At 57.3% G+C, this 22712-nt stretch overlaps 1 protein-coding gene across 6 annotated transcripts in view; it reads right to left on the reverse strand.

The window, feature by feature from the left end:
* Nucleotides 1-711: 711 nt before the first annotated feature.
* H6PD (hexose-6-phosphate dehydrogenase/glucose 1-dehydrogenase) overlaps nt 712-22712 on the reverse strand; it is a 29869-nt gene continuing 7868 nt past the window's right edge. For all 6 annotated transcript variants that reach the window (XM_035019864.1, XM_035019866.1, XM_035019863.1 and 3 more), the window contains 4 exons: nt 21477-22113; nt 20309-20426; nt 8266-8535; nt 712-7103 (listed from right to left, as the gene is read on the reverse strand). In XM_035019864.1, the coding sequence (XP_034875755.1) occupies nt 5740-7103; nt 8266-8535; nt 20309-20426; nt 21477-22113 (2389 nt within the window). In that variant the 3' untranslated portion in view covers nt 712-5739. The remainder of the gene's footprint in view (nt 7104-8265; nt 8536-20308; nt 20427-21476; nt 22114-22712) is intronic.

Raw genomic sequence — 22712 nt, forward strand, 5'->3', positions numbered from 1 at the left:
CCAGGAAGCCTGTTCTCCGTGTGCTTCCCAGGCAGAGACAGCCAAGGGCTGACTGCAGCCTCTGGTTTCCAGCCTTCTTTACTGCCCCCGGGCCTTCCCTTCTTCCCCTGGGGACTCTGGGTGTGTGTCTGCCCCCCGTCCCTCTTGGTCCCTGGGGACATCGCCCCTTCTGGATGAGCCTGTGGTTGCTGTCGCTGCCTTGTGAGGTCACCACTCTGCTTGGGTCCCACAACCAGCAAATCTCTGGCTCCTCTACCCCCTGTGGTTCTGCAGTTTTATTTGACTGCCCCCAAAATCTTCATGTTCCTGGGAACACGACCCAGGTGGGAGGCGAGAATCGGGCAGAGGGCACAAGGCCAACTATGGCATCAGGCCCTGTGGCTTTCAGAGATGCTCCCTCCTGGTGTCTCCCTCTGGCCAAGGGCTTCCCCAGCTGGTGGGCTGCCAGCAATGCTGGGGGGACGGCTGAGGGACATGAAGTCCGGTCGCCTGGCCCACTGCGGTCTCTCCCGGGAGGCCTGTGGGCCTCACGCAAATGGCATGTGGCTGGTTTGCCCAGACACCCATGTGTGTGCAGTGGGACGTTCGCGGGTCCTCCCTTCGGGACCTCACTGTCCCTTCCGCTCCGCCAAGCTCCACACACAGCACAACGACCAGGTCCGTAACCCACGCACCCCGTCTCCCAGAAGAAAAAGGAGAACACGGACTTTGGCAAAACAATTTTATTGTTTAAAAAATAAATGTTACATTTGACATACAAAAAGTCATTTTAAAAACTCTGTTCTGAATGTGTCTCGCTGTCTGAGACATCGTTAAGTGTCCGCCGCTTCCATAAAAACCAGGGGCAGTTTCTCTTTGTGCAAGAAGACAAGGCACATCACTGGCACTTGGCAGAGAAGGGGTTCACGCCTACGGTCTCCCCACTGCACCACACAAAGGACACAGGCCTTCTGAGAAAGGAGCTTGCCTGCCACTCTGCTCGCCGGGCAGAAGCCCGGTATGGAGTGTCCCAGCACGGGACGGAGACCGCCCGGACACGGTCCCGACTGCCACACACCCTGGCTTCCACGCTGGCCCCACGCCCCATCTAGATCTCTTGCTGGCTCTGGATCAGCTCGGCCTTCCTGGCTGGGGACGAGGCCCTGCACTTGACCCTTGCTTGCGGGACCAGGAGGAGGAGACCGTACAGGTCACACCTCGGAGAGCTGGATGCGCTCTGGACCCTCAGTCGGAGCTAACCCAGGGTCCTGTCCTTTCCTAGTTAAGTATCTCACGACGTTTTATAACTGACCTTTCTAGACTTCTGTAGCGCTACAGCTGAAGACCCAAACTGACAAATTTATGTAGCGTCTGTTTACACTTCCACTTTCAAAGCGAACTACTAGCCATCCAAATATGCTCCCCTGGGCTCTCAGCAAATGAAAATGTGTTTGCCTGGCCCTGCACCAGAGGGACAGAAAAGATGCAGAGACTTCCAGCAAAACACCCCAGAGCAGGGCAAGGGGTTGGGACAAAGACCATCCTAGGGAATCAACATGATTCCCCTAGACGCCCCCCCCACCCCCCCGTCCGCCTTCAGGTCACACACAGACACGGCCCCCAGGGGTCTGCTTTGCAAACAGGAGCTCCCGGAGCTTCCCCGGGGAGGAAGCTTCCCGGAAGGGATCGCTAGAATTTCGGGAATGCCTCCTCCAATCTCTTGCTGTTTCTGTCTCGTGCTGGCGACAGCACTCGTGAATTGGCACCTCGCTTAGCCACGAGCCGTGGAGGCCGCGCTCACAGCCCACCCCTGGAGGCCACCGAGCGCCACCTCTGGAGAAGACCTCTGCCACCGCACGTCCCCAGAAACACATGCCGGGCTGGGTCCCCGCTCACTCCAGCCGGTGAAGACCCGTGTGGCGGGAAGACGGCTCTGAACGGGGCCGGCGCTCTGCCCTAGTGCTGACAGGGCACGAAGGGACTGTCACTTCGTACGGAGCCTGCACAGGGTGTGACACAGGACAGCCCCGCCGCACGCTAGCGCCCCCCTCAGGCCCTGGGCCCGAAATACCAGACGGAAGCTGGACAGAGGCGGCGGCGCGGGTGAGCCTCTGGTCGGCAGAGGGAAACAAGGGCAGGCAGGGCGCACACGGGAAGAAACCCACACTTGCGACAGGCGACACCAGCTGTGGGCACAGAGCCTCTGAGCGCCAGGCGGACCAACTGAGCCGTCCCCCCCGGCCCCCCGCTGTGATCCGCCCTCCCAAGGCCCTCACCCTCGGGGTTTGTCTTTCAAGGGGGCGGGCGGGCAGGATGGCGCTGGCTGGCCACCACAGGCACCCCGGGCCCTGTGCCCTGTGCGTTCTCGAACACGCCGCCAGGCAGCTTTTCCACAAGTGGCCTAAGGTCTGCAGGGTCCTGTCTGCCTAGGATAAAAATCTAACCGGATAAAACCGAGAGTGTGCTTATGTGAGGCTGCATGTATTTTTGTTGAAAATAAAGTTTTTTGTTGTTCCTGAAAACTAAACTGCGGGAAACCACCCCTTAAGGTCTCGTTGAAGCTTCTGCCCGCCTTGCTCTGTCACACTGCCCTCAGCTCTCTGTACAAACGGGGAAAGCAGGGCGCGAGGCAAAGCAGGATCGCGCTCTGGGCCCGGGGACAGCAGGCCTGTGCCTCCGGGGAGACGACCCTGGGGGAGTGCTCTGCACCGCCGGGCCGCTAACCTGGAGGCCCCAGGTGGGAATAAAGCTCTGTCTGCAGAGAAACAAGAAGCAGGGAAGGTCAACGTGACTATTTTAACTTGTGGTTAGCAGAGAACTACGCTCCCAGATCAAACTCAGAACCTAGTTTACAACAACCTGGAAAGTCCCTCCCCTCTCCCCACAACAAATGGTAAGGTGCTCGCTCTAGAGATGCTAAATCACTGGGGGGGGGGGCCCTCCACCTCTCCCAGGTCCACGAGGGCACACGGGCTCCCGCCCGCCGCTCCGTGACAGCCCCTCTGGGCACCGAGAGCTCCCTGGGAAGGAGGGGGCACCACGGGGCTGGCACCCTGGCCTGTTGTCGTCGGACAACCTCAGTTCCAGCGTCAAAGTCATCTGTAAACAAGGACGCCTCCGCTGTCCTCACGGGGTGCTTGAGAGAGTAAGGAGACCAAGCAGCGTGTCGCGTCGGCCTCATCAACCCCGTGAGGAAGGGAGCCGAGCACCCACGCCAGGGGCCACGGCAGCCTCGCTGCGCCAGGTGGGCCCGTGGCACGAAGCTGCAGGAATGGAAAGCCCAGGCTCCCGTCCCAACGTGCTCCCTGGTGGCCCCTGTGTGAGCTGGACACACGTGCTCCCTTCCGCACCTCGGGCCCTCGGTTCAGACACGGGGTGAAGTTGGACTGGAGCAGCATTTTTCGAACCATGTATCAATCTAGTAGGTTCTAGGGAGCATTTCCCAAACATGAAATAGAAACCGGAGGGTATCTCACGTTCTAAGGTAAGAATTCCTTCATGGAACTTGTGCGTGAGGCAGACTCACACACGAATGTGATGACGGGTTCCTGAGGTAAGGTGTGCTTCTGGCCACGGCTCGTGGTCCACAAAGGTGGAACGCCATCCGTCTCGGTGGCCCAGTTCTGAGACCCTCCTTCCCAGGACGGGACACAGGGGACTCCTGGGTGTGACTTCAGGGCAGCACGTGGCACCTCGGCCCCACCCCGGCCCCTGACGTATGCTCGACCGATGAAGGCTGGGTTCTGAGGCAAGGTCCTCCTCTCAGACGGGAGGCCCTGGGCTCAGGCCCACACTGACTCACTATTATTCAGAAATGGTGACATCAGGGCCTGCTGGCCCACATCCTGGACTGATTCTTGGGCGCGTGGAGGTCGCCTTCTGTCAGTGTCGCAACCACAGAGGATGAAGTTCCTGAAGAACACATGGGGGAGAGCTCAAGGCCAGGGGCTGGCGCAGGGAGGGCCGGGACGGTGCAAGAGCACCCCCACGTGGCCACACAACCACCCGCGTCCCCTCATGAGCGCTGGCCCCCAGAAGCAAAAAAAAAAAAAAAGCTAAAACGCAGACCCCCAGAGAGAGATTTCCCGACCGGGCACTGGGGTTCTGCTTTGCCGAGGTTAGCTCTCTCGGTGTAAGGAGAGATGTCCTGTCCAGACGGGTCGTGGGAGGCCAGGGGACGTTCAACAGGAGAGCCTTTCACATGGAGAACCCTCAGCTCAGGCCCCGGAATGCTTTTAAATCCACAGCCTTGAAGAAAGTGTAAACACTCAGAAGCAGAAGCAGAGAAATACATTTGGCGACGCTCCCCCTCACCAAGGAAAGCCCTCAGGGTGACATCAACACTTGATACGAGGTGTCAAGCAGTCACACAGGAAAAATCGGTCTCATTCCTTTACAGTCCTGTCTTGGGCGCACGACGACGTGGGAAGTTGAAATAGTAATTACGTGTGTGAGAATATTTTTTACAAGAATTTCAGAGACAGCCCCCCACACACACTATTACTGGCCCGGAGCTAATCAAGAACACAGCACCCAACCTCCTCTGAACAGAAGCTACCTGTTGTTTTCCCCGGGGCTCAGTGTGTCCGCGGGACAGGCCAGGCCAGCACACAGCAGGCAGGTGGGCTCCATGCCCCCGAGAGGTAGTGTGAGGAGGGCGGGGGCCGGCCAGGTCCCTGAGAAGCTCGTGGGCAGCCAGCGCTGCCTGGGAGCTGCAGCTGCCCGCGGAGGAGGCCCGGCTCCTGTCTGGTCAGATCAGAGCACCTGCAGGGTCTGGACCATTTCCATCACAGCTCTCCCCACAAATGACGGGTCCGCATCACAGAAAGGCTTAACCGGATCTTTCCTGGGGAAGCAACAGGGTCTACTGAGAGTGGAAATGCCCACTGCAAGTCCCCTGAGGTGTAAAGGACCCTCTGGAGTGAGGGATCCCTGGAATGGCCGAATCATCTATGCCCACTGTGTATCACGAAGGGGGTCGCCTAGAGAAGGGAGAGTGGGCGGGGGGCCGCCCCCCACGCAGAGAAGTCCATCTACTGCGAAAGGGAGCTGCAAACAACAGCTGCAAGATTTCTGGGACCTTCGTAGTGTTTGTTGCTGTGTTCCTGCTACCGTCCTTCATCTGTCTGGGGGACAGCAGGGAGACAGAGGGGAAGGGAACCCAGAGAGAGCGGAGGAGGCAGACACGAAGAGGCCAGGACAGCAGGCTAAACGTCAGAGGCTCAGGAAGAAGGGGAGGGATGGAAGAAACGGCCAACTCAAGGTCTCTGGACAGTTTCTAGCACCTGCTTCGTGTGGGCTCTGTACCTGATGGAACCCGTGCTCCCTTCTCTCTACTATCCATAGTCTTCTCTTCCACAGGAGCCAGTTCAAGGTTCACCCCCTCCAGGAAGCCTTCCCTGACTAACCCTAGCCATTGCATTTCTACTGAAGGTGGGAGCTCTCACACCGTCCTGTTTTGTGCTGGCTGGTGTTATTGTGTAACTGCTGCTGGTATGTTCTTAAGGCGGATATTTCTCTCCTGACTTGGACTGGAAGCTTCTCAAGAGCAGACTCCATTTCTTCCTTGTGTCTGTGTCTGCCCACCACAACTAGATACGGACCGTCAAAGGGACTGGGATAAGGCCTCGTCCTTTCCTCTCTGGGGGCCTAATCTTGAGGCATCAGGTTCCAGAGAGCCAGGACAGGTGGCAGGACCAAGGGGAAGGGGAAAGTACCGGGGAAAGCAAGCATGGGAGCAAGCAAAGGCCAAAAGCACCATCATCCCAGAAAAGCCTCATAGTCCATGTACCAAACCAGCTGGCCAGAACTCGGCAGGACGCCGGAAATGGGCCACTTCTTGGGCTCATGGCCCACGCGGCTCACCAGCATGGTGATCTCACGCTTCAGCCTGCCCATGACCAGGACCGCCACCTTGCGGGCACGGTTGATGAGGGGGAGGCTCAGGCTCATGCGCTGGTGCGGCTTGGAGGGGCTCCTGGTCAGCACCACCGGCTGCGTGCCCTCCAGGCCGGTGGGCGACTGCGGGAACAGGGAGGCCGTGTGCCCATCCGTGCCCATGCCCAGCAGCACCAGGTCGAAGCTGCTGTCGGCCACCAGGGCCGAGATCTCGCTGGCGTACATCTGGGCGCCCCCATCCTCCTCGGCACAGAGGCGCTGATGCAGGTGCACAGGCATGGGGTGGACATTGTAGTGGGGGACCCTGACGTGCTGCAGGAGGTGAGCCTGCAGGCCCTGGAAGTTCGACTCAGGGTCCCGAAGAGGGACACAGCGCTCGTCCACCAGCCACAGGTGCGTGTGGGCCCAGGGGAGGCCGTAGTGCCGGGTGGCCAGCTGCTGCAGCAGGGGCACGGGGCTGGAGCCACCGGACAGCGCCAGGTGGAACTCGCCAGAGCGCCGCACCGCCCGCACAGCTGCGGCCTCGATGTCAGCAGCCAGCTGCGCGATCAGCTCCTCAGGCCAGGCCGAGATCAGCGGGCTCTCCCGGTACTTGGCGCGGAGCACCTGGAAGTCGCTGGGCTTCGGAGCGGAACCTGGGCCCGGCACCAGCTGCTCCAGCTGCGGCCGGGAGAAGCGCAACTGGGTGCCACTGAACTCGAAGTCCAGCAGGTGCCCGCTCTCGGCTCCTCCCGGGTAGAGGCGCGGGACCTCGTGGGCCAGGCTGTCCAGCAAGGGGGTCCAGAAAACCCAGGAGGCCAGCAAGTTCTCCGTGGTGATGAAGGAGTCCTTGCGGCCGTGGAAGATGTGAGATATGAGGACAGAATAGGCGTCCTGCTCCCTCACGGGGCTGTAGGCATAGTAATCCGACAGAGGGCGGCCGAAGAGGTGGAGCCCGGGCCGGCCCTCCACTTCCTGCCAGTTCTCAGAGGGCAGAGAGGGCCTGAACAGGTTCCGACTGACCAGCACAGCAGGGCTGCCCAGCTCACCGTGTCCGATGTAGAAGACGATCTGCCGAGGCAGGCACTGGCTCTGGTCTGCCACCCAGCGCTTCTCGTTCTGGGCACAGTAAGCCTGGTTCCGGAACAAGATCCGCACATAGCCCACTCTCTCATCCAAGGCTTTGCCAGACATCAGGAAGAAAGGGACGCCCTCCCAGCGAAGGTTGTCTACGTGAACGAGGATGCCTGAGGTGACAGGGGACAGCGGAGGTGACACTCGGGCACAGAGAACCCCGGACTTCCCAGTGCACCCGCCTTCCCTTCCTTGCCTCCACACCAGCCCTTCTCCTCTCTGAGCCCCTCCTCTGGGCAGCCCGCTGCCTCTGAAGCGCCCCCGGCCTTGCTATGCTCAGCCTTTCTAGCATCTTCTCCCCCAAATCAGTGCTTGAAATGCAGCCTCTGGGCCACCTCAGACACCCACCTCCGTGAGGCGCCTTAGAGTCCTGGCCTTCGCCTGCCCCAAGCAAAGAGAACCGAAGTCTCATGGTGGGGAGGGAGGCATGCTTCCCTCCCGCTTGTAGAGCACCCAGATGTGCCTGAGGCAAGGCCAGACAGCGGAGAAGGGGTGGGGCTGGGGCTCTGAGCCAACAGCAGGGTGGTGTGCAGGGCCTGCGGCGGGAGGGCGCATGTGTGGTAGGAACCAAGGGCTGAGTGCACTGCTGACTCGAGTTCCGAGCCTGGTCTTCCCATGTATGATCTCCGCATGACCTTGAGCAAGTTTCTGAACTTGATGGAGCCTCTGGTTTCCCGACCTCTGAATGGGGGTAGTAATCACGCCTGTGCCGCGGGTTTGTGCTCCCGAGGGTTACGTGAGGTAGCGTATATCAAGTGCCTAGCACGTCCTAAGTGCCCCATGAACAGCCGCTGCTCTTGTAGTGGAATTTACTACCTGCAGCCTTAGGGGGCCGGCCCTCTCCAGGAACACTCTGGGCCCTGGGAACTGTCCATAGCATGGCTTGAGAGGACATCTGTCTGAGCTGCAGGGAGACTGCCTGCCGGAGGTGCCCTGGGCTGTGACCGGACAGATCTGTAGCCTCCCTGGGGGGGGGGGGGGGGGTGCTGGCTATAGGTGGGAGCCAGGTGTGAATCCGGCTCAGAGAGCTCTGGAAGTGTGTGTGGATGAGGACTGAACGGAGACCACCACTGGGGTACCCTTCACCCAGAACGACCCAACGGGTGAGCTTCCAAAGACAGTGGGAGGCCAGAGAAGCGAAGGACCTTCCTCCCTGGCGACGGGCACCCTTGTGAACGTCCCACCTGAGGTCTCTTCCAACCCAAACCAAAGGGCGTCTGGACTTGGAAAGCTGCTTCCGGTGGGGGGCAGCCCCTGCGCGGCCCCAGGGCCCACCTGCGAAGGTCGGCGTCAGGCTGTGGAAGCTGGCTGGCTTCTGCTGCTCTCTGCGCACCTGCTCGCTGTACGCCTGGTACTGGCCCAGGACGGCACTGTCCTTCTGCAGGCCCCGCAGAGCCTGGAAGGCCTGAAGCTTGCGCTGCAGCACGGCCTCTGGGCTGCTGACGTTGTCGGGCAGCTCCATGGCCACGAGCGTGAGGACCTCCGTCAGGTGGTTCTGGAGCACGTCGCGAATGACGCCGTACTCCTCATAGAAGCTGGTGCGGCCTACACGGGAGGAGGAGGGGAAGCAGGGGCTGTAAAGAATCGGCAAGATGTCCCACCTCCCGGAGGTGCACCTGGACCCCCTCCGCGGCACCCCTGCCCTGCACGCCCACCCTGCAGCCGGCGTCCTCAGCCCCCAGGCCAGAGAGCTGCCAGAGCACAAACAAGAGAAGGAAGGAGGGTGTCTCTGAGCATTCTAAGCGAAGCTGTCCAACTCCCTGGGCCTTCCCAGGAATCTGCATGGGGAAGGGTCTGGTGCCAGCAAAGGCCAGAGGACATTTATTTGCAGATGTGTGGCCGGACTCCGGCCCCTCCCCAGGCATCGGTCAGCAGGTGTCTGAGTGCCGCTTAGTACTGTGTGATCCTGGGCGTTCCCTGACATTTCTGCACCCTGCCATTAAAGGGGCTGACAATGGCCACCGCATCACCAAGAGCACGGCTGTGCGGACAGCGAGCAGGTGTGGAGGTCCCTGCCCTTGGCTTTTGGCGGGAAGGAAGGAAAACACAGTAAGTCAGTAAAGAAATTACAGGGGCGCCTGGGTGGCTCAATCGGCTGGGTGTCTGACTTGTGGTCTCAGATCAGATCTTGATCTCAGGGTCATGAGTTCAAGCTCCACATTGGGCTCCATGCTGGATGTGGAGCCTACTTAAAAAAATAAAAAAGAGGGGCGCCTGGGTGGCTCAGTCAGTTAAGTGGCTGCCTTCAGCGCAGGTCATGATCCCAGGGTCCTGGGATCGAGCCCCTTGTTGCGCTCCCTGCTCAGCAGGGAGTCTGCCTCTCCCTCTCCCTCTGCTGCTCCCCTGCTTGTGCTCTTTCTCTCTCTCTGTCAAATAAATAAAATCTTTTAGAAAAATTAAGTACAGAGAGAGAGAAGAGGGCCCTCCGAGGGCTGAAGAGTCAGCACTGCAAAAAGCCAGGGAAAGATGTGCTGAAGGAGCCCTCGGGCGCAGATACCACGAGACAGGAAAGAGCTCGGCTGTGGGGGTCTACGGGAAGGTGAGCAAGACGGAGAGGCCAGGAGGGCAGGGGCTGGTGGCATCAGGTTCTACGTTCAGGGAAGCGAGTGGAGAATCTGAGGCAGGAAAAGACAAGATCTGGTGTATATTCCCGCTGGGGTAAGAACGGATGCAGAAGCAACGAGTCCAAGGAGGCGGCTATGTGGTGCCCCGAGGAGGCTACGCGGCGCCCCGAGGAGGCGGCTCCGCGGTGGCCAGTGGACCCGAGGGAAGGCAACCGGGCTGGAGCTGAAGGGGCAGCAGAGGAGCCGGAGGGAGTGGACGATCTGTTGTGGAATCAGAAGTCACTGGCTGCTGCCCGCTGGTGACAAGCCTGAGCCCAGGGGAGGGACTAGAATTGGGGCCTACGCAAAGGATGGGCAGTGGGGGGGACCCCAGGAAAGGACCAGTCTGAGGGGAACCATGAGTTCTGTTCTGTGTGTGTCTAAGCTGAAGACAGCAGGTTGGCAGGTGGACAGGGTCCCTGTGCGGGTAAGGGAGAATAACACCGAGGACACGGGGCACAGAGCCCCGCGGTGGCAGCCCGGTGCTCACGGCACCCCTCCTGCTCGCCCTCCCAGGATCCCGCGGGGCAGCTCCCACCATCACGCCTGCTCCAGCCCCGACGGCAGAGTCGAATGTCTCAGGCCAGCACAGGCCAAGTCAGGAGCGGGGCCAGCACGTGCGACAGCACTCTGCGTCCCCCAAAACTCAGCATGAGGCCTGATCGGCAGTGACTCAAATACGTACAATCCCACAGTCTCACAGCGTAGGCTTCAAACGCACAATAGGGCACAGGGCATGGTTCATACTCGGCAGCCTGCTGACACCCAGGCCAACTCAGAGCGTCACGGAGAGAGCCGGACATCATGGCAGGAGGAGTCATCATCTGTCAAAGGCCTTGTGTGATCAGCTGGAACTCGGGCCTGGTTCCTTCACCCAGTAACTCCTGCCTGTCCCTCAGGTCTCGGCTTCTAGAGGCTGTCACGGACGCCTTGGCCTGCGCTCCTGGGGGCCCTGTCTCCCGCAAGCCCGGCTGACTGGCTCGGTGTCCGTCTGTCCTCTCCCTGCCACACCCGCAGCTCCAGCAGAGTGGGGGCCCACCGGTCTGCCACCATTGCATGCCCGGCACCTGATGCAGCCGCATGGCCACGCCATGGGACACCGGACGGCAGAGAACAGGAATGTCCACACTCGCAAAATCGTAATGCGGACAGAAAGAAACACGCTCGGTTTGATAACGTAAAAACTAATTTTGAAAATAGGATATAAGAGGACCGGTGTACACAGAACTTCGATAAATGAAAAATACAACTGGAAATTAGAAATTCGGTGGATGGGTTTATGGATTAGAAACAGGTGAAAAGAGTCAGTCATTGGAAGACAGATCTGAAGAGATTATCCTAAATGCAGGATAAAGGAACAAAAAGATCCACACTCTCTCTCTCTCTCTCTCTCTCTCACACACACACACACACACACAGTATGCGTCTTCTTCAAAATTAAACAACATATTGTCTAGGAAATCAGACCTACATAGAAAAAATAAAGAGAAGCAAGGGAGTGACCTACCCAAAATCTGGAATAGTAAAGGAGAGAAAATAGGATAAGATTTGGGGAAGGACACAATAAAGCTCTTTTTTAAAAATGGCTTGGTGGGTACACTGGTGTTTGTTATATCGTACTTCTTCATGCTACACATATTTAGTAAGAATTCTTTTTTATCTAGTCAATATTTAATTCAAAGGAGCAGAAAGAAGCGGCCCCTAGTTTAGACCTGCTTGGGCCCGCACACTCCCCTACGGGGGCCACCCAGGGTCCTCGGCACCAGTCCTGAGCCACCTGCCCCAACCAGGCCCGTGGTGCTCACTCATGCCAGCTGGATGGCAAGCAGGACCAGCCGTGACTGGCAGAACGTGCCCTGAATGTAGCCCAATATGATGTCATACCTGATGGAGCACCCGGGTCGTGGGGCAAGAAATGAAGCCAGGAGCCCGCTCATAGGAAGGCACCGCTGTCCTCAGTAGTAGAAGTCTGACTCTTTTGTTCTCAGCCAGAACCTGGGGGTGCAGCTCTGGCCAGCCATGCTAAACCCTGAAAGAGCAGGACAATCCAGCCCAATGGTGCCAGCCCAAATGCCCAAAGCACCCCCCACTGAAACAATGACTGGGCTCCCCCAGCCCCACAGGGTTCTGGTCTTCAGAGTTCTTACAGTATGGTTGAGAAGCATCTGAAGCAGACTCTGCATTGAGCACAGAGCCCGACGCAGGGCTCGATCCCACAACCTCGAGATCATGACCTGAGCCGAAACCAAAACCAGACGCTTAACTGACTGAGCCACCCAGGTGCCCCAGAAATCTCGTGATTTTTAAGTGTGCACAAATAATTTTTTTTTTTAAATACTGTGTATCTCAAAGAAATACATGTGTGAGCAAACTCTGCTCTGGGCCACATCCTAGCTGGGGTGCTTATCATGAACCAGAGGACAGAGACCCCAACACACAGTTCGTCTGACAACGGTAAGCCCGGCCTGGCAGAAGCAGCGAGTCTGTGATTCAGAAGAGCAGAAATCAAGAACGGATGGAAAGGGCCTTAGAAACTAGGCTGGGAAGTCTGAGGGGCTATTAAAAGTTCTTGACCTCAACCAGTTAAACAGAATTACCGTGTGATCCAGCAATTTCACTCCTACGTGCACACGCAACAGAAATGAAAACATACGTGCACGCGGACACACGTACACGAACTACTCACAACGGCCGAGGAGTAGAAACAACCCAAGGGTCCGTCAGCTGACGAATGGATGAATAAAATGTGGTCTATCCAATATTCTGTTGAATATTACTCACAAGAAAGAAAGAAGGTCTGGTGTGCATGGCCACAGGGATGCACCTGACACCGTGCACTCAGCGAGAGGAGCTCAACACAAAAGGCCACCTGCTGCGTGAGGTCACTTAGACGACGTGGCAGGAATCCACAGACACAGAAAGTGGGTTGGCGGCTGCGTGGGGCTGGGAGGGAATGTGGACGAGGATAAGGGGTACAGGGCTTCTTTTGAGGATGATAAAAACCTTCTAAGATTGATTGCGGTGGATGCCGGCTGTGAATGCTCTAAAATCCCCTGGATTGTATGCTTTAAATGGGTAAATTGTCTGATAGGGGAACTGTATTTCGAATAAGACTTTTTTTTTTTTAAGATTTTATTTATTTATTTGAGAGAGAGAATGAGAGAGAGAACATGAGAGAGGGGAGGATCAGAGGGAGAAGCAGACTCCCCGCCGAGCAGGGAGCCCGATGCGGGACTCGATTCCGAGACTCCAGGATCATGACCTGAGCCGAAGGCAGTCGCTTAACCAACTGAGCCACCCAGGCGCCCCTCGAATAAGACTTTTTAAAGCAAGTGTTAGAGCAGGAAGGGGAACCACGCCAGAGGTGCCGTGGGACGAGGCCATCTCCAATCTACCTGCAAGAGGGGCTTACAGCGAGGGGGCCGGTGGTGATGTAACCAGCAAGACAGCATTCGGGGCAAATGCGGGAAGTAACAAGGGCCACAGCAAATGAAGTAACGGCGAAAACGCAGTCATTGGTCAGGGGATGAGGAAAGGCTGTGTGGGGCCTGGCTGGATCTGAGAGGCCGTTTGGAGTCGTGACCTGGAGTGCGGTCTCTGGAGCCAGGGAGCAGGGTTCAAGTACCCGCTCTGCCGCCCTTCAGCTCTGCGGTCCCACGTGAGCAGCCCTAACTCACACGTAAATGGGGGCTAGTGGCACCCCTCCCTTGTAGGGCTGCCGTGAGCATGAATGAGTTAACACATCTACAGGGCTTGGAACGGTGCCTGGCACTCAGGAGGGGCTGGTAGATCCCGGTTAGCATCTGTATTATTATAGGAGCTGCAAGAGAGGGGCTCCGTCATCATCTGGAAATAAAGAAGTCAGAAAACTGGTGTTTCCTGAGAGAAATTCAATGACGGTTTATGTTCGAAATTTGCTGAGTCTGCAGTGGTGACATCCAGTGACGATATCGAGAAGGCCGGCTAGAGGTAGAAGACTCGAGCTTGTATAGGCAACGAATGCCAGAGATACACTGGATTTCATCAAATCCAAAATGCCCACGATGGCGAAAGCATCACTGTTTTACAGCCACCAAGAAACAGACAGGCCGCTGGCCACGTCGACCACGGCGCCCCATCAGTGGTACACACAACTTCGGAGATGTTCAAATGTAAAAAAAAAAAAAAAAAAAAGTATGTCCTGGAATCAGTGAATTACAGGTTTGAGAATATAAATGGGATAGTTAAAGCTTTAAGAACAGATGAATTTTTAAAGAAATTTTATTATGTTATGTTAGTCACCATACATCATTAGTTTTTGATGTGGTGATGCACGATCCATTGTTTTTGTATAACACCCAGTGCTCCATGCAGTACGTGCCCTCCTTAATACCCATCACCGGGCTAACCCATCCCCCCTCCCCCTCCCCTCTAAAACCCTGTTTTTCTCTCAGAGTCCATAGTCTCTCACGGTTCATCTCTCCCTCCAATTCCGCCCCCCCTCATTTTTCCCTTCCTTCTCCTAATGTCCTCCCATGCTAGTCCTTATGTTCCACAAATAAGTGAAACCATATGATAACTGACTTTCTCTGCTTGACTTATTTCACTTAGCATAATCTCCTCCAGTCCCATCCATGTTGATGTAAAAGTTGGGTATTCATCCTTTCTGATGGCTGAGTAATAATAGTCCATTGTATATATGGACCGTATCTTCTTTATCCATTCATCTGTTGAAGGGCATCTCGGCTCTTTCCACAGTTTGGCTATTGCGGACATTGCTGCTATGAACATTGGGGTGCATATGGCCCTTCTTTTCACTACATCTGTGTCTTTGGGGTAAATACCCAGTAGTGCAATTGCTGGGTCATAGGATAGCTCTATTTTTAAATTTTTGAGGAACCCCCACACTGTTTTCCAAAGTGGCTGTACCAACTTGCATTCCCACCAACAGTGTAAGAGGGTTCCCCTTTCTCCACAACCTCTCCAAATCAAAACCACATTGAGATACCACCTTACACCAGTTAGAATGAGAACAGATGAATTTTTGAGGGAGAGAACACAGCAGAGTCCTTAAAAGCCCTGTTACCTGTTTGCTATTCATTAGTTTAGCAAACCCCTCAGTAGCCCTCTTCCTATTTTTATCCTCTCTCAATCCATGGGGAGACTGCATTTCACAGGTTTGCTACCCGCTGTGTAAAAGAGAGCTTCCTTTATTCCTTAATTGCAAGCTTCAGGGGGCGCCCGTGTTTAGCACAGCCTTCCATCCCTTCCCGGTTCCTTCTGCCTTTTCACCTCTCTGGGAGAAGCCACGCGGCCAGCCACAGGCAGGAAGTCGAGTCGGGGCCGGCTCTCCTGACCATGCCAACCACTCCATTTTTCCCTAGTGACCATCAATTATTGTGGGCTGATTTTTCCTGAAAATGATCTATTTTGACTCCTGGTATCCTTTCCTAGATTGAAAGTTGAGGGTGAAAAACTCAATGATGTATAAACAAGGGCAGAAAAAAGCTCAACCACGTTGGACAACTGGAAGCAAGACCCCCATAAACCTGGCTTCCCAATGGCTCAAGCCCAGCGCTACCCAAGATCACAAGATCACAGGATCACCAGCATGGAGACCCACCGGTTTGCCCCTCGGCTGTGCTGCCCCTCAAACCTTCATCGGGTAGCATCCCATGGAAGGCAAGAGAAGATGTGTCCCGCGTGCTTGAAGAAGGCTCCCACGGGGTGCCTGGCTGGCTCAGCCAGTAGAACGTGCAACTCTTGATCTCGGGGTTATGAGTTTGAGCCCCACGTTGGGTATAGAGATTACTTAAAAATAAAATCTTAAAGAAAAAAAAGAGGACTCCCACAAACCCCCCAAACAGGCAAGGACAGGAGGGACAGTAGCACCCGATTCCGGCAAAGCTATAGGAAAACTAGGTATGGACACACTGTTGCAGATGTTCTAGAAAACAGTCTAATAAGATGTAACAGGAGCTATAAAGTCATCTCCACCTTGTGGCCTAGTAACCCCACTTCATAACCATTTTCAAAGGAAAAATATTTTTTTAAATGCTCATAAATGTTCTAGAATGATAGTGGTTGAACACCTTTGTGAATGTGTTAACAACTACTGAATTGTACACTTTAAAAGGGTAAATTTTATGGTACGTGAATTATAACCTAATTTTTTAAAAGCTTGCAACGTACTATTTAAAATAGCAAAAAGTGAAAACAGCCAAAATGCCTAATAGGGCAATTCATTTTCCGTGATACAAACAAAACTGAACAGAAATGCAGAACTTATACACTGTACAGACTGTCGAAACATGGAAGTTTAAATACATATTCACGTACATCTATGACAGAGAGACGATATTGGGTGAAGAACGGACGCAAAGGAGCGTTTCGGACCAACTAGGGGTCTATACATCCGCCAGCACGAGTCACAGAGAAGTCATGGGGACGGCGGCGAACACCGCCACTTCCCCTCCTTGCTGACTTGGAAGAACAGCATTTCCATTTGTAAAGTATTTCCATGTATGTGATTTCATTTAATCCTTAAAACAACCCCGAGAGAGAGAGAGAGAGAGAGAGAGAGAGAAAGAGGTAATGGGGGTCAGCACCATTATCCAGAGATGTGCTGAGGATGCACCCCTCACAACTGGGACCAGAAACCCCCTCCCCATTGCCTCCATGCCGTGGGAGGAGGTTTCCCAGGAAAACATGGAGTTAAGAACAACAAAACTGAAAGCTCGCTGTGATCCCTCCCAATACCTTTGGGGATAACTAAAAATAAAAAGCGGGGAGGGCCGAGGAGAGAGCAGGTCTGCTGGCTGGCCGGAGGCTGGGCAGCTTGCCCTGAGCTCACCTTGCAGACAGCCCTGCAGGAGGGGACACACCAGGCAGGACGGCGGGACAGGTGGCGCGCACCTGGGAGGACCCAGGCTGCCTTGGTCCCTGTGTGAGAGGCACGACCCGGCCATTCCGACCCTCAGGGGTCAGCATGCACCACGCTCCTTCCCCAGTGTGGGAACAGGGACCCTCCCAGGCAGGGACAGCTACACCATCCTCGGGAAGTCTCCCTCTTTCTTCCTGCCAAAAGGAAAAAAAAAAAAAGCCTTCCCCCCAGAGAGGAAAGTAGGGCAGCAAAGAGATGCAGAGACGCTCCGAGCACATCCTGGCAGGAAGCCAACCACCAAGGGTCTGTATAGACCCCGCGGCCACAGGCGCAGTGGTCAGAGGCTGGGGTTTGGAGGGGCCACAGACCTTGGATCACATTCCCGTGCCCCCAGAAGAGAGGGCAGCCCAGCCGGATGGCTGCCCCTCAGGCCACTCGTGACACAGCCCTCCTTCCTGCGGGGCTTCCCAGCGGCCACAATGAGGGCCAGCAGGGGTCATCTCTACCCCGCGGCTGAGTGGCCCAGCCAAGGTCACTCCTCGTACAGCCCAGGGTGCTGCAGCTTCAGGAGACCCTGGACCCCCAGGGTTTCTGTGGCTCTGAGAGCGGTGCCCCAGATGAGATTGAGGGGAGTGGGGGGGGGGGGCGCCCTGGGACCAGGGAAGGATGCTCTCCCCTCCCTGCTGTCTCTATCCTGCTGTGCGCGCCGGGACCCTGCAGCAGACTCGCCCGGGCTCACACAGCCACGGAGGGGGGACAGCCAGCCTCACCCACTCGGAAGTTTGGGGGGTGACCTTGCGGCTCAGAAGTCCCCTTCCCGGGGCCTGCAGCAGCTCGGGGCCAGGAGCGCTCCGTTCCCCAGGCCTGGCATGCCACCAGGAGCCGGGCCACTCCGGAGCCTCCCCACACAGGAGTCTGCAAGGGCTGCGCAGGCCCTGGCCGCGGTGGGGGATCCGGTGAGGGGATCGGCCCTTCTGAAGCTTCCCGTCAGACTGCTGGGCTCTAAATCCCGCCTCAGAAACATCCAGGCCACGTCCAGTCTCACTGCCGCAGCTGGCCCGCTAAGCACACGGAACCACCGCAAGGCGCCGTGACCCCCCGCGGGAGGGCAGGCCTTCCTCCCGCCCACTTCCCATCCCCAGTCCCAGGAGAAGGCACAGCCCAGGCCTGATGTGCCGGTCACGGGGCTCCTTGGCCATGGGGGGTAGGGCTGCAGGGCCCACATCTCCTGTCCTCTCTCTCCAGCCTGAACTGAAGTCTATACGGGGCTCCCTGAGGGACGGGCTCCAAAGCATCACCCCGAGGGGACAGTGAGGATCAGGGTTTGGGCCTCCGGAGCTGCACCAGGCCACTCTCTCGGCATGCAGAGAATGCTCGTCCTTCTGGGTCCCCAAGGCCCAGGCGACAGGGAGAACTCACTGTTGCCAGAGGCCCCAGTTGCTATGGGGATGAGCACAGTAGCAGGAAGTCGGCCCCTGTTACCCTGGTCTGGGCCCGAGCATCCAACTGGCAGGCAAACAGGCCGACCAAGGAGATCCAACCCCCAGGACAGCTGCAGTCCCACCGGCCATCTCCGACAAGGACAGGCAGCTGACCCAGCCGGCTGGCCACACCCTTACTGGTCCCAAGCCCCTCAGGGGCCAGTGGGTCCCCTGCTGCCTGCCTGCTCTGGGTCTCTCTGTGCCTCTGGGTTGAACTGAGAAAAGCCTTGTGCTCTGGGTCATGGCAGCAGTGAGACCTTCCCCTCAGAACCCACACCCTGCAGGCAGCTGGGCCTCTGCTTTGGTCCCACCCAGCAGCCCTGAAGGCAGAGCCACTGTGCCCTCCCTCCTTGACCCAGCTGTCTCCTGCTATCCAAACCTGAGCTTCTCCCCGCCTCAGGCCAGGCCCTGGCAAATAGACCTGCCCAGACCACTGCCTGCCTTTCTGTCGTGACTTCTCCTTTCCTTTCTCCAAAATCCAAAAGTACCTTTGCTGGGATAAGCAGGCCTGCAATTTGCCTGGCCGCTGGCTCTGTAGGGATCCCGCCAAACAACAACAAAACAAAAAACCTACAAATGAGGTCAGAAACCAAAAGGGAAATGGGGTGGGAGGGTTGGGAGGAATAAAGGGCAACAGTATAACTGGTAACTCCAGACATCACAGCTCTTCCCCAGCCCAGGGTGGGCACAGGAACTACCTGCCAGAAACGGAGGCGGCAGGGGAGGTCCCGGTGTCCCAGCCCTGCCGGTGGCTGAGCCAAGTCCGGGCAGAGACTGGTGCTGGCCTACAGAAGGGTGACAGCCGCACCTTCCCATCCCGACCCACGCTCTCAGCGCCAGATCTGAAGTTCACCTCTCTGCAGATGAAGCAAGAGCAAGGCCCAGCGCTCACCCCCATAAGGACACAGGCACGAGGAGGAAACCCTCCCCTGAGCCCCTGCCGAGGACAGGAGGGAAACATGGAAGGGTCAGGGCAGGTTCCCGAGACCCACGAAGGCTCAGTGCAGTGGGGAGAGGGCCTCTGTTCTGGTATGGGCTCCCGATTGGAGAAAGCGAGCTCCTCTCAAGGACAGCAATGCCCTCAGGCCTGGCTCACGGAGCCCGGCCCTAGGCCCCCACCCCCCACTGCCTGCCTGTCTCATTCATTTGGGAGTCTGTACCAAGATACCCTCTCCCAGTGAACCTCACACCCTCACACAGAGCCTCCAGCACTGGATACACACTTGAAGAGGAAGCGAGAGAAGCTGGGGAGAGCAACCAAAGGAAGGAGAAAGAAGAGGAAAAGGCAAATAGAAGGAGACAGACCTCCCAGACCCCCATCCGGGTCTGAAGGCCCAGGGGCACACTGAGGGGTGGGGACAGTGGCCTCGGGCACTCCAGCTCAGACTGCAGAGAGCAACGAGCGGGGAGCGGGACAGACTGGGGGCAGAGCCAGACCACACCCCGAGGACCTGGCCCCACCACTTCCTGCCCCGGGGCCTTGGGCACATCACCAAACCACATCCGTAGGTGGGAGCTGACAATAGGACCCACCTCATTTGGCCACTGGGGGGACTGACGTAAGAAGAATTAGCTTTTACTGTCTTGGGTAAGAACGGATGCCTTGACCATAACAACACGCTCCCAACAGGTGGGGAGCCCCAGGGAGCCTCAGGGGCTGCTGCTGGCATCGACATGCCACCTCACCGATGAGCAAGTGATGGGTCTCTGAGGCCACCCGGCAGGGACAGGCCCCACGCCCCCGGGTCACCACCGCTCATTCGTTCGGTGTTTGTTCGGACGTCTGACGTGGTGCCGGGAGCCAGAGAGGAGGGGCCCGGCACCCAGGGTCTGGTGAGAGAGGCGCCCTGGGCCTGGAGGAGACCCAGGAAAGCCTGGAGGGCGGAGAAGGGAGGCACGTGGCACTCTGAGGGCCCGAGGGGAGTGGACCTTGTCGAGCAGGCCCCTGAGCAAAGCTCCCCGAGAGAGCGGCAGCCGAGCTAGGAACCGACAAACAGGAGGGATGGAGGTGAGGTGCGGGCGAGGAGAAGCCTCGAGGTGGACGGTGGACAGGGTCTGAGGAGCCCTCATGCGGCTCGGAGGGTCTGCACCACGTCCACGTAAAACTCAGGTTAACTGCCAGGTCTGTGTTCCCTGCAGGCAGGAGCACCACACGGGGCTTTGCCTGCAGACACGCCAGGGGTTAGCACGGCCCAGACCTGGGCACACACGGCAGGCCCTGGAGGGAGACCACACGCCAGCACAGACCTCCCTCTGAGAAGCACCAGCCAAGGCGCAGACGCTGGGCAGAGGTCCTCCAGCCCTGCCTGACCCAACACCTCACCAGGCACAGGGCAGGTGGAGGCCTCGGAGCGGGGGGACCACTCACGCACCCTCTGCATCCACGGTCTCCTTCATGATGATCTCCACCCTCTCCACGTGGTGCCGGTTCCAGAGGCCGTCCAAGGCCTTGCGGTTCTGGTCTCGGAAAGGCAGGATCTGAGCAACGGCCTGCCAGGGAAGGAGCCCGGTTATGCTGCCGGTTCTCAGGGTGAAGAAGGAATCCTGACCCTAAGGAAAGGCCCCAACTTCTCTAACCCTGCTCGGAGAAGATGCTTTCAGGCACCATCGTCCCTGGGCCTTAGGACTTCACAGCTCCATACAGACTCCAAAAACTGTTAAGTGACCTCCACAAGGGTTTCCAGCTTTTTATTTTGCAAGGGAAAAAAAATATTTAAGATTACTTACCTTCTATTACCGTCAACTTTTCATGAAAGGTATTTTAACACCAAAAATGGAGCAAGAAAAACTTCAGACTGGATACATTCAAGAAGTGTTCTCTTCTCATTTTCCCAGAAACAAGTGAACACCTCACCATGTCAGATGCAGGTCTGAGGCACACTCTGGGAACCTTGCAGCTCCAAACAGGGCTGGCTAGAAGGTGATGCCTCTGTCCTGGAAGACTATGAGGTGCCCACCCACAGGGTCCTGGGCTCACCAGCCTGGTCCACACCAGAGAAGACCGCACAGTGTGCCCTCTGCTGCGGTTTCTAGGAAAAGATGTTCCCGAGGCACTCGGAGGGCATGCTCAGAGTGAAGTGGCCAGCCGGCCCGCATCACCCAGGAGCTCAGCCCCAGGCTCCACAGAACCTGGCTGGGAAGAATGGACTTAGGGTCCCTGCTCACCGTAGGATCTCGTTACCAGCCTTCTGGCTCAAAACAAAACTCAAGAAGACAGAGATACTGACAAAGGGCAGATGGGTGTGGAGTAAGTTAGTTCCCACACCACGACCCACTGGAAGCCAGGCCGAACCTGTGCAGAGGACTCAGGGCAATGAGAAACAAAGCTCTGGCCACGTGCACAAGGGCCACGCATCCTGCCCTTGCTGCTCGGCTTTTCCTTCAGCCTCTCACCACTTGCCCACCTTTAGGACAACCACGGGAGCTCCGATTTCACAATGGCTCGGGGCCTCATCCCACAAGCACCAGCGTGGCTCTGTCCACGGGGTCCGCCCACGCCCAGCTCACTCCACCCCTGGCAAGCTCCCCGCTGAAGCTCACCTGCTTGCCCAGGTAATGGTCCACCCGGTACATCTCCTCCTCTCGGAAAAAGCTCCCAAGTTCCGTGGCCAGCTGCTGGGCTGAGGGGCGGTCGTGGCCGAAGGGCTTCTCCAGGACAACCCGCAGCCAGGCACCCGGGCCCGGGCGGCAGCTGCTGTTGATGCTGCGAGCAATATCCACATAGGCGAAGGGTGGCACCGAGAAGTAGAAAACCCTGCCGGCCTCCCGGAGGCCTTCGTGCTCGAGCTGTGCCTCAATGTCCTTGCTCAGGGCCATGTAGTCTTCACTCGTCCTCAGATGGTGATACTGGCTCAGCTGCCGGAACTGGCCCCTGAGTTGGGCACAGCGCCCGGGCGCCATGTCCTCGGGGCAGGAGAGGGACTCCAGGACCTTGGTGATGAACTCCTGGCCCTGCTTGGTGGACGTGAGGGCAGCCCCATGGAAGCTGAAACTGTAGCCCTTCCCCACCTCATCCAGGTACAGCTGGAACAGTCCCTGCCATAAGTATTTTTTGGCCAGGTCCCCAGTCGCTCCCAGCAGGATAACGGAGACATGTCCCTGGAGCTCCTGGGCCTGCAGGCAAGCCACAAAGGCCATGCACATCGCCACTGTGAGCATCTTCCACCAGCCAGGGCGCCTGGGCACAGGTAAGACAGACAAGGAACAAGGAAGGATCAGACATGGTTCAGGTGGCTGGGATGTGGAGGTAAACACATCTCTAGGCTATCAAACATTTCCTGCCTGGCAAAAAAACCACCACGTGTTTTCTCTCAGAAAAATGTTATAATCCCATAGCTTGCCCCTCCCTCTGCAGCAGCTTGGCTTCTGTGCCAGGAAGCTGGTGGGTAGGGAGCCTACCCTGTAAACAGAGACTATGGCCGGGAAGGTGGGAGGCCACTTGCTGGAGACGGGCCACCGCGCTGCAGGAAGCACCAGGGAGGCCCGCAGGGCGGCCACGGGGTTGGAACTGTCCACTCTCTGACCCCAGCCAGTCTCATCCATGAGCGCAGGGTGCCAGGACCATCGGGGCAGCTCGGGAATAGGTAGCAGGCCCTCCGGTGATGGCTGGAACTACGAGAAGATATGCTCAGCCCCCCTCACTCCTCCCTTTGCTTTTCCCATGTCCACCAGGCTCTAAGCACAAAACAATGACTAGTAACTGTACAGTGTAGTGATTAAAAACATAGACGCTGGGGGCGCCTGGGTGGCTCAGTCAGTTAAGAGTCCGTCGGACTC

The sequence above is a fragment of the Mirounga leonina genome, unplaced genomic scaffold, assembly GCF_011800145.1.
Source record: "Mirounga leonina isolate KUSES-001 unplaced genomic scaffold, KU_Mleo_1.0 Mir_173, whole genome shotgun sequence".
Classification (NCBI taxonomy): Eukaryota; Metazoa; Chordata; class Mammalia; order Carnivora; family Phocidae; genus Mirounga; species Mirounga leonina.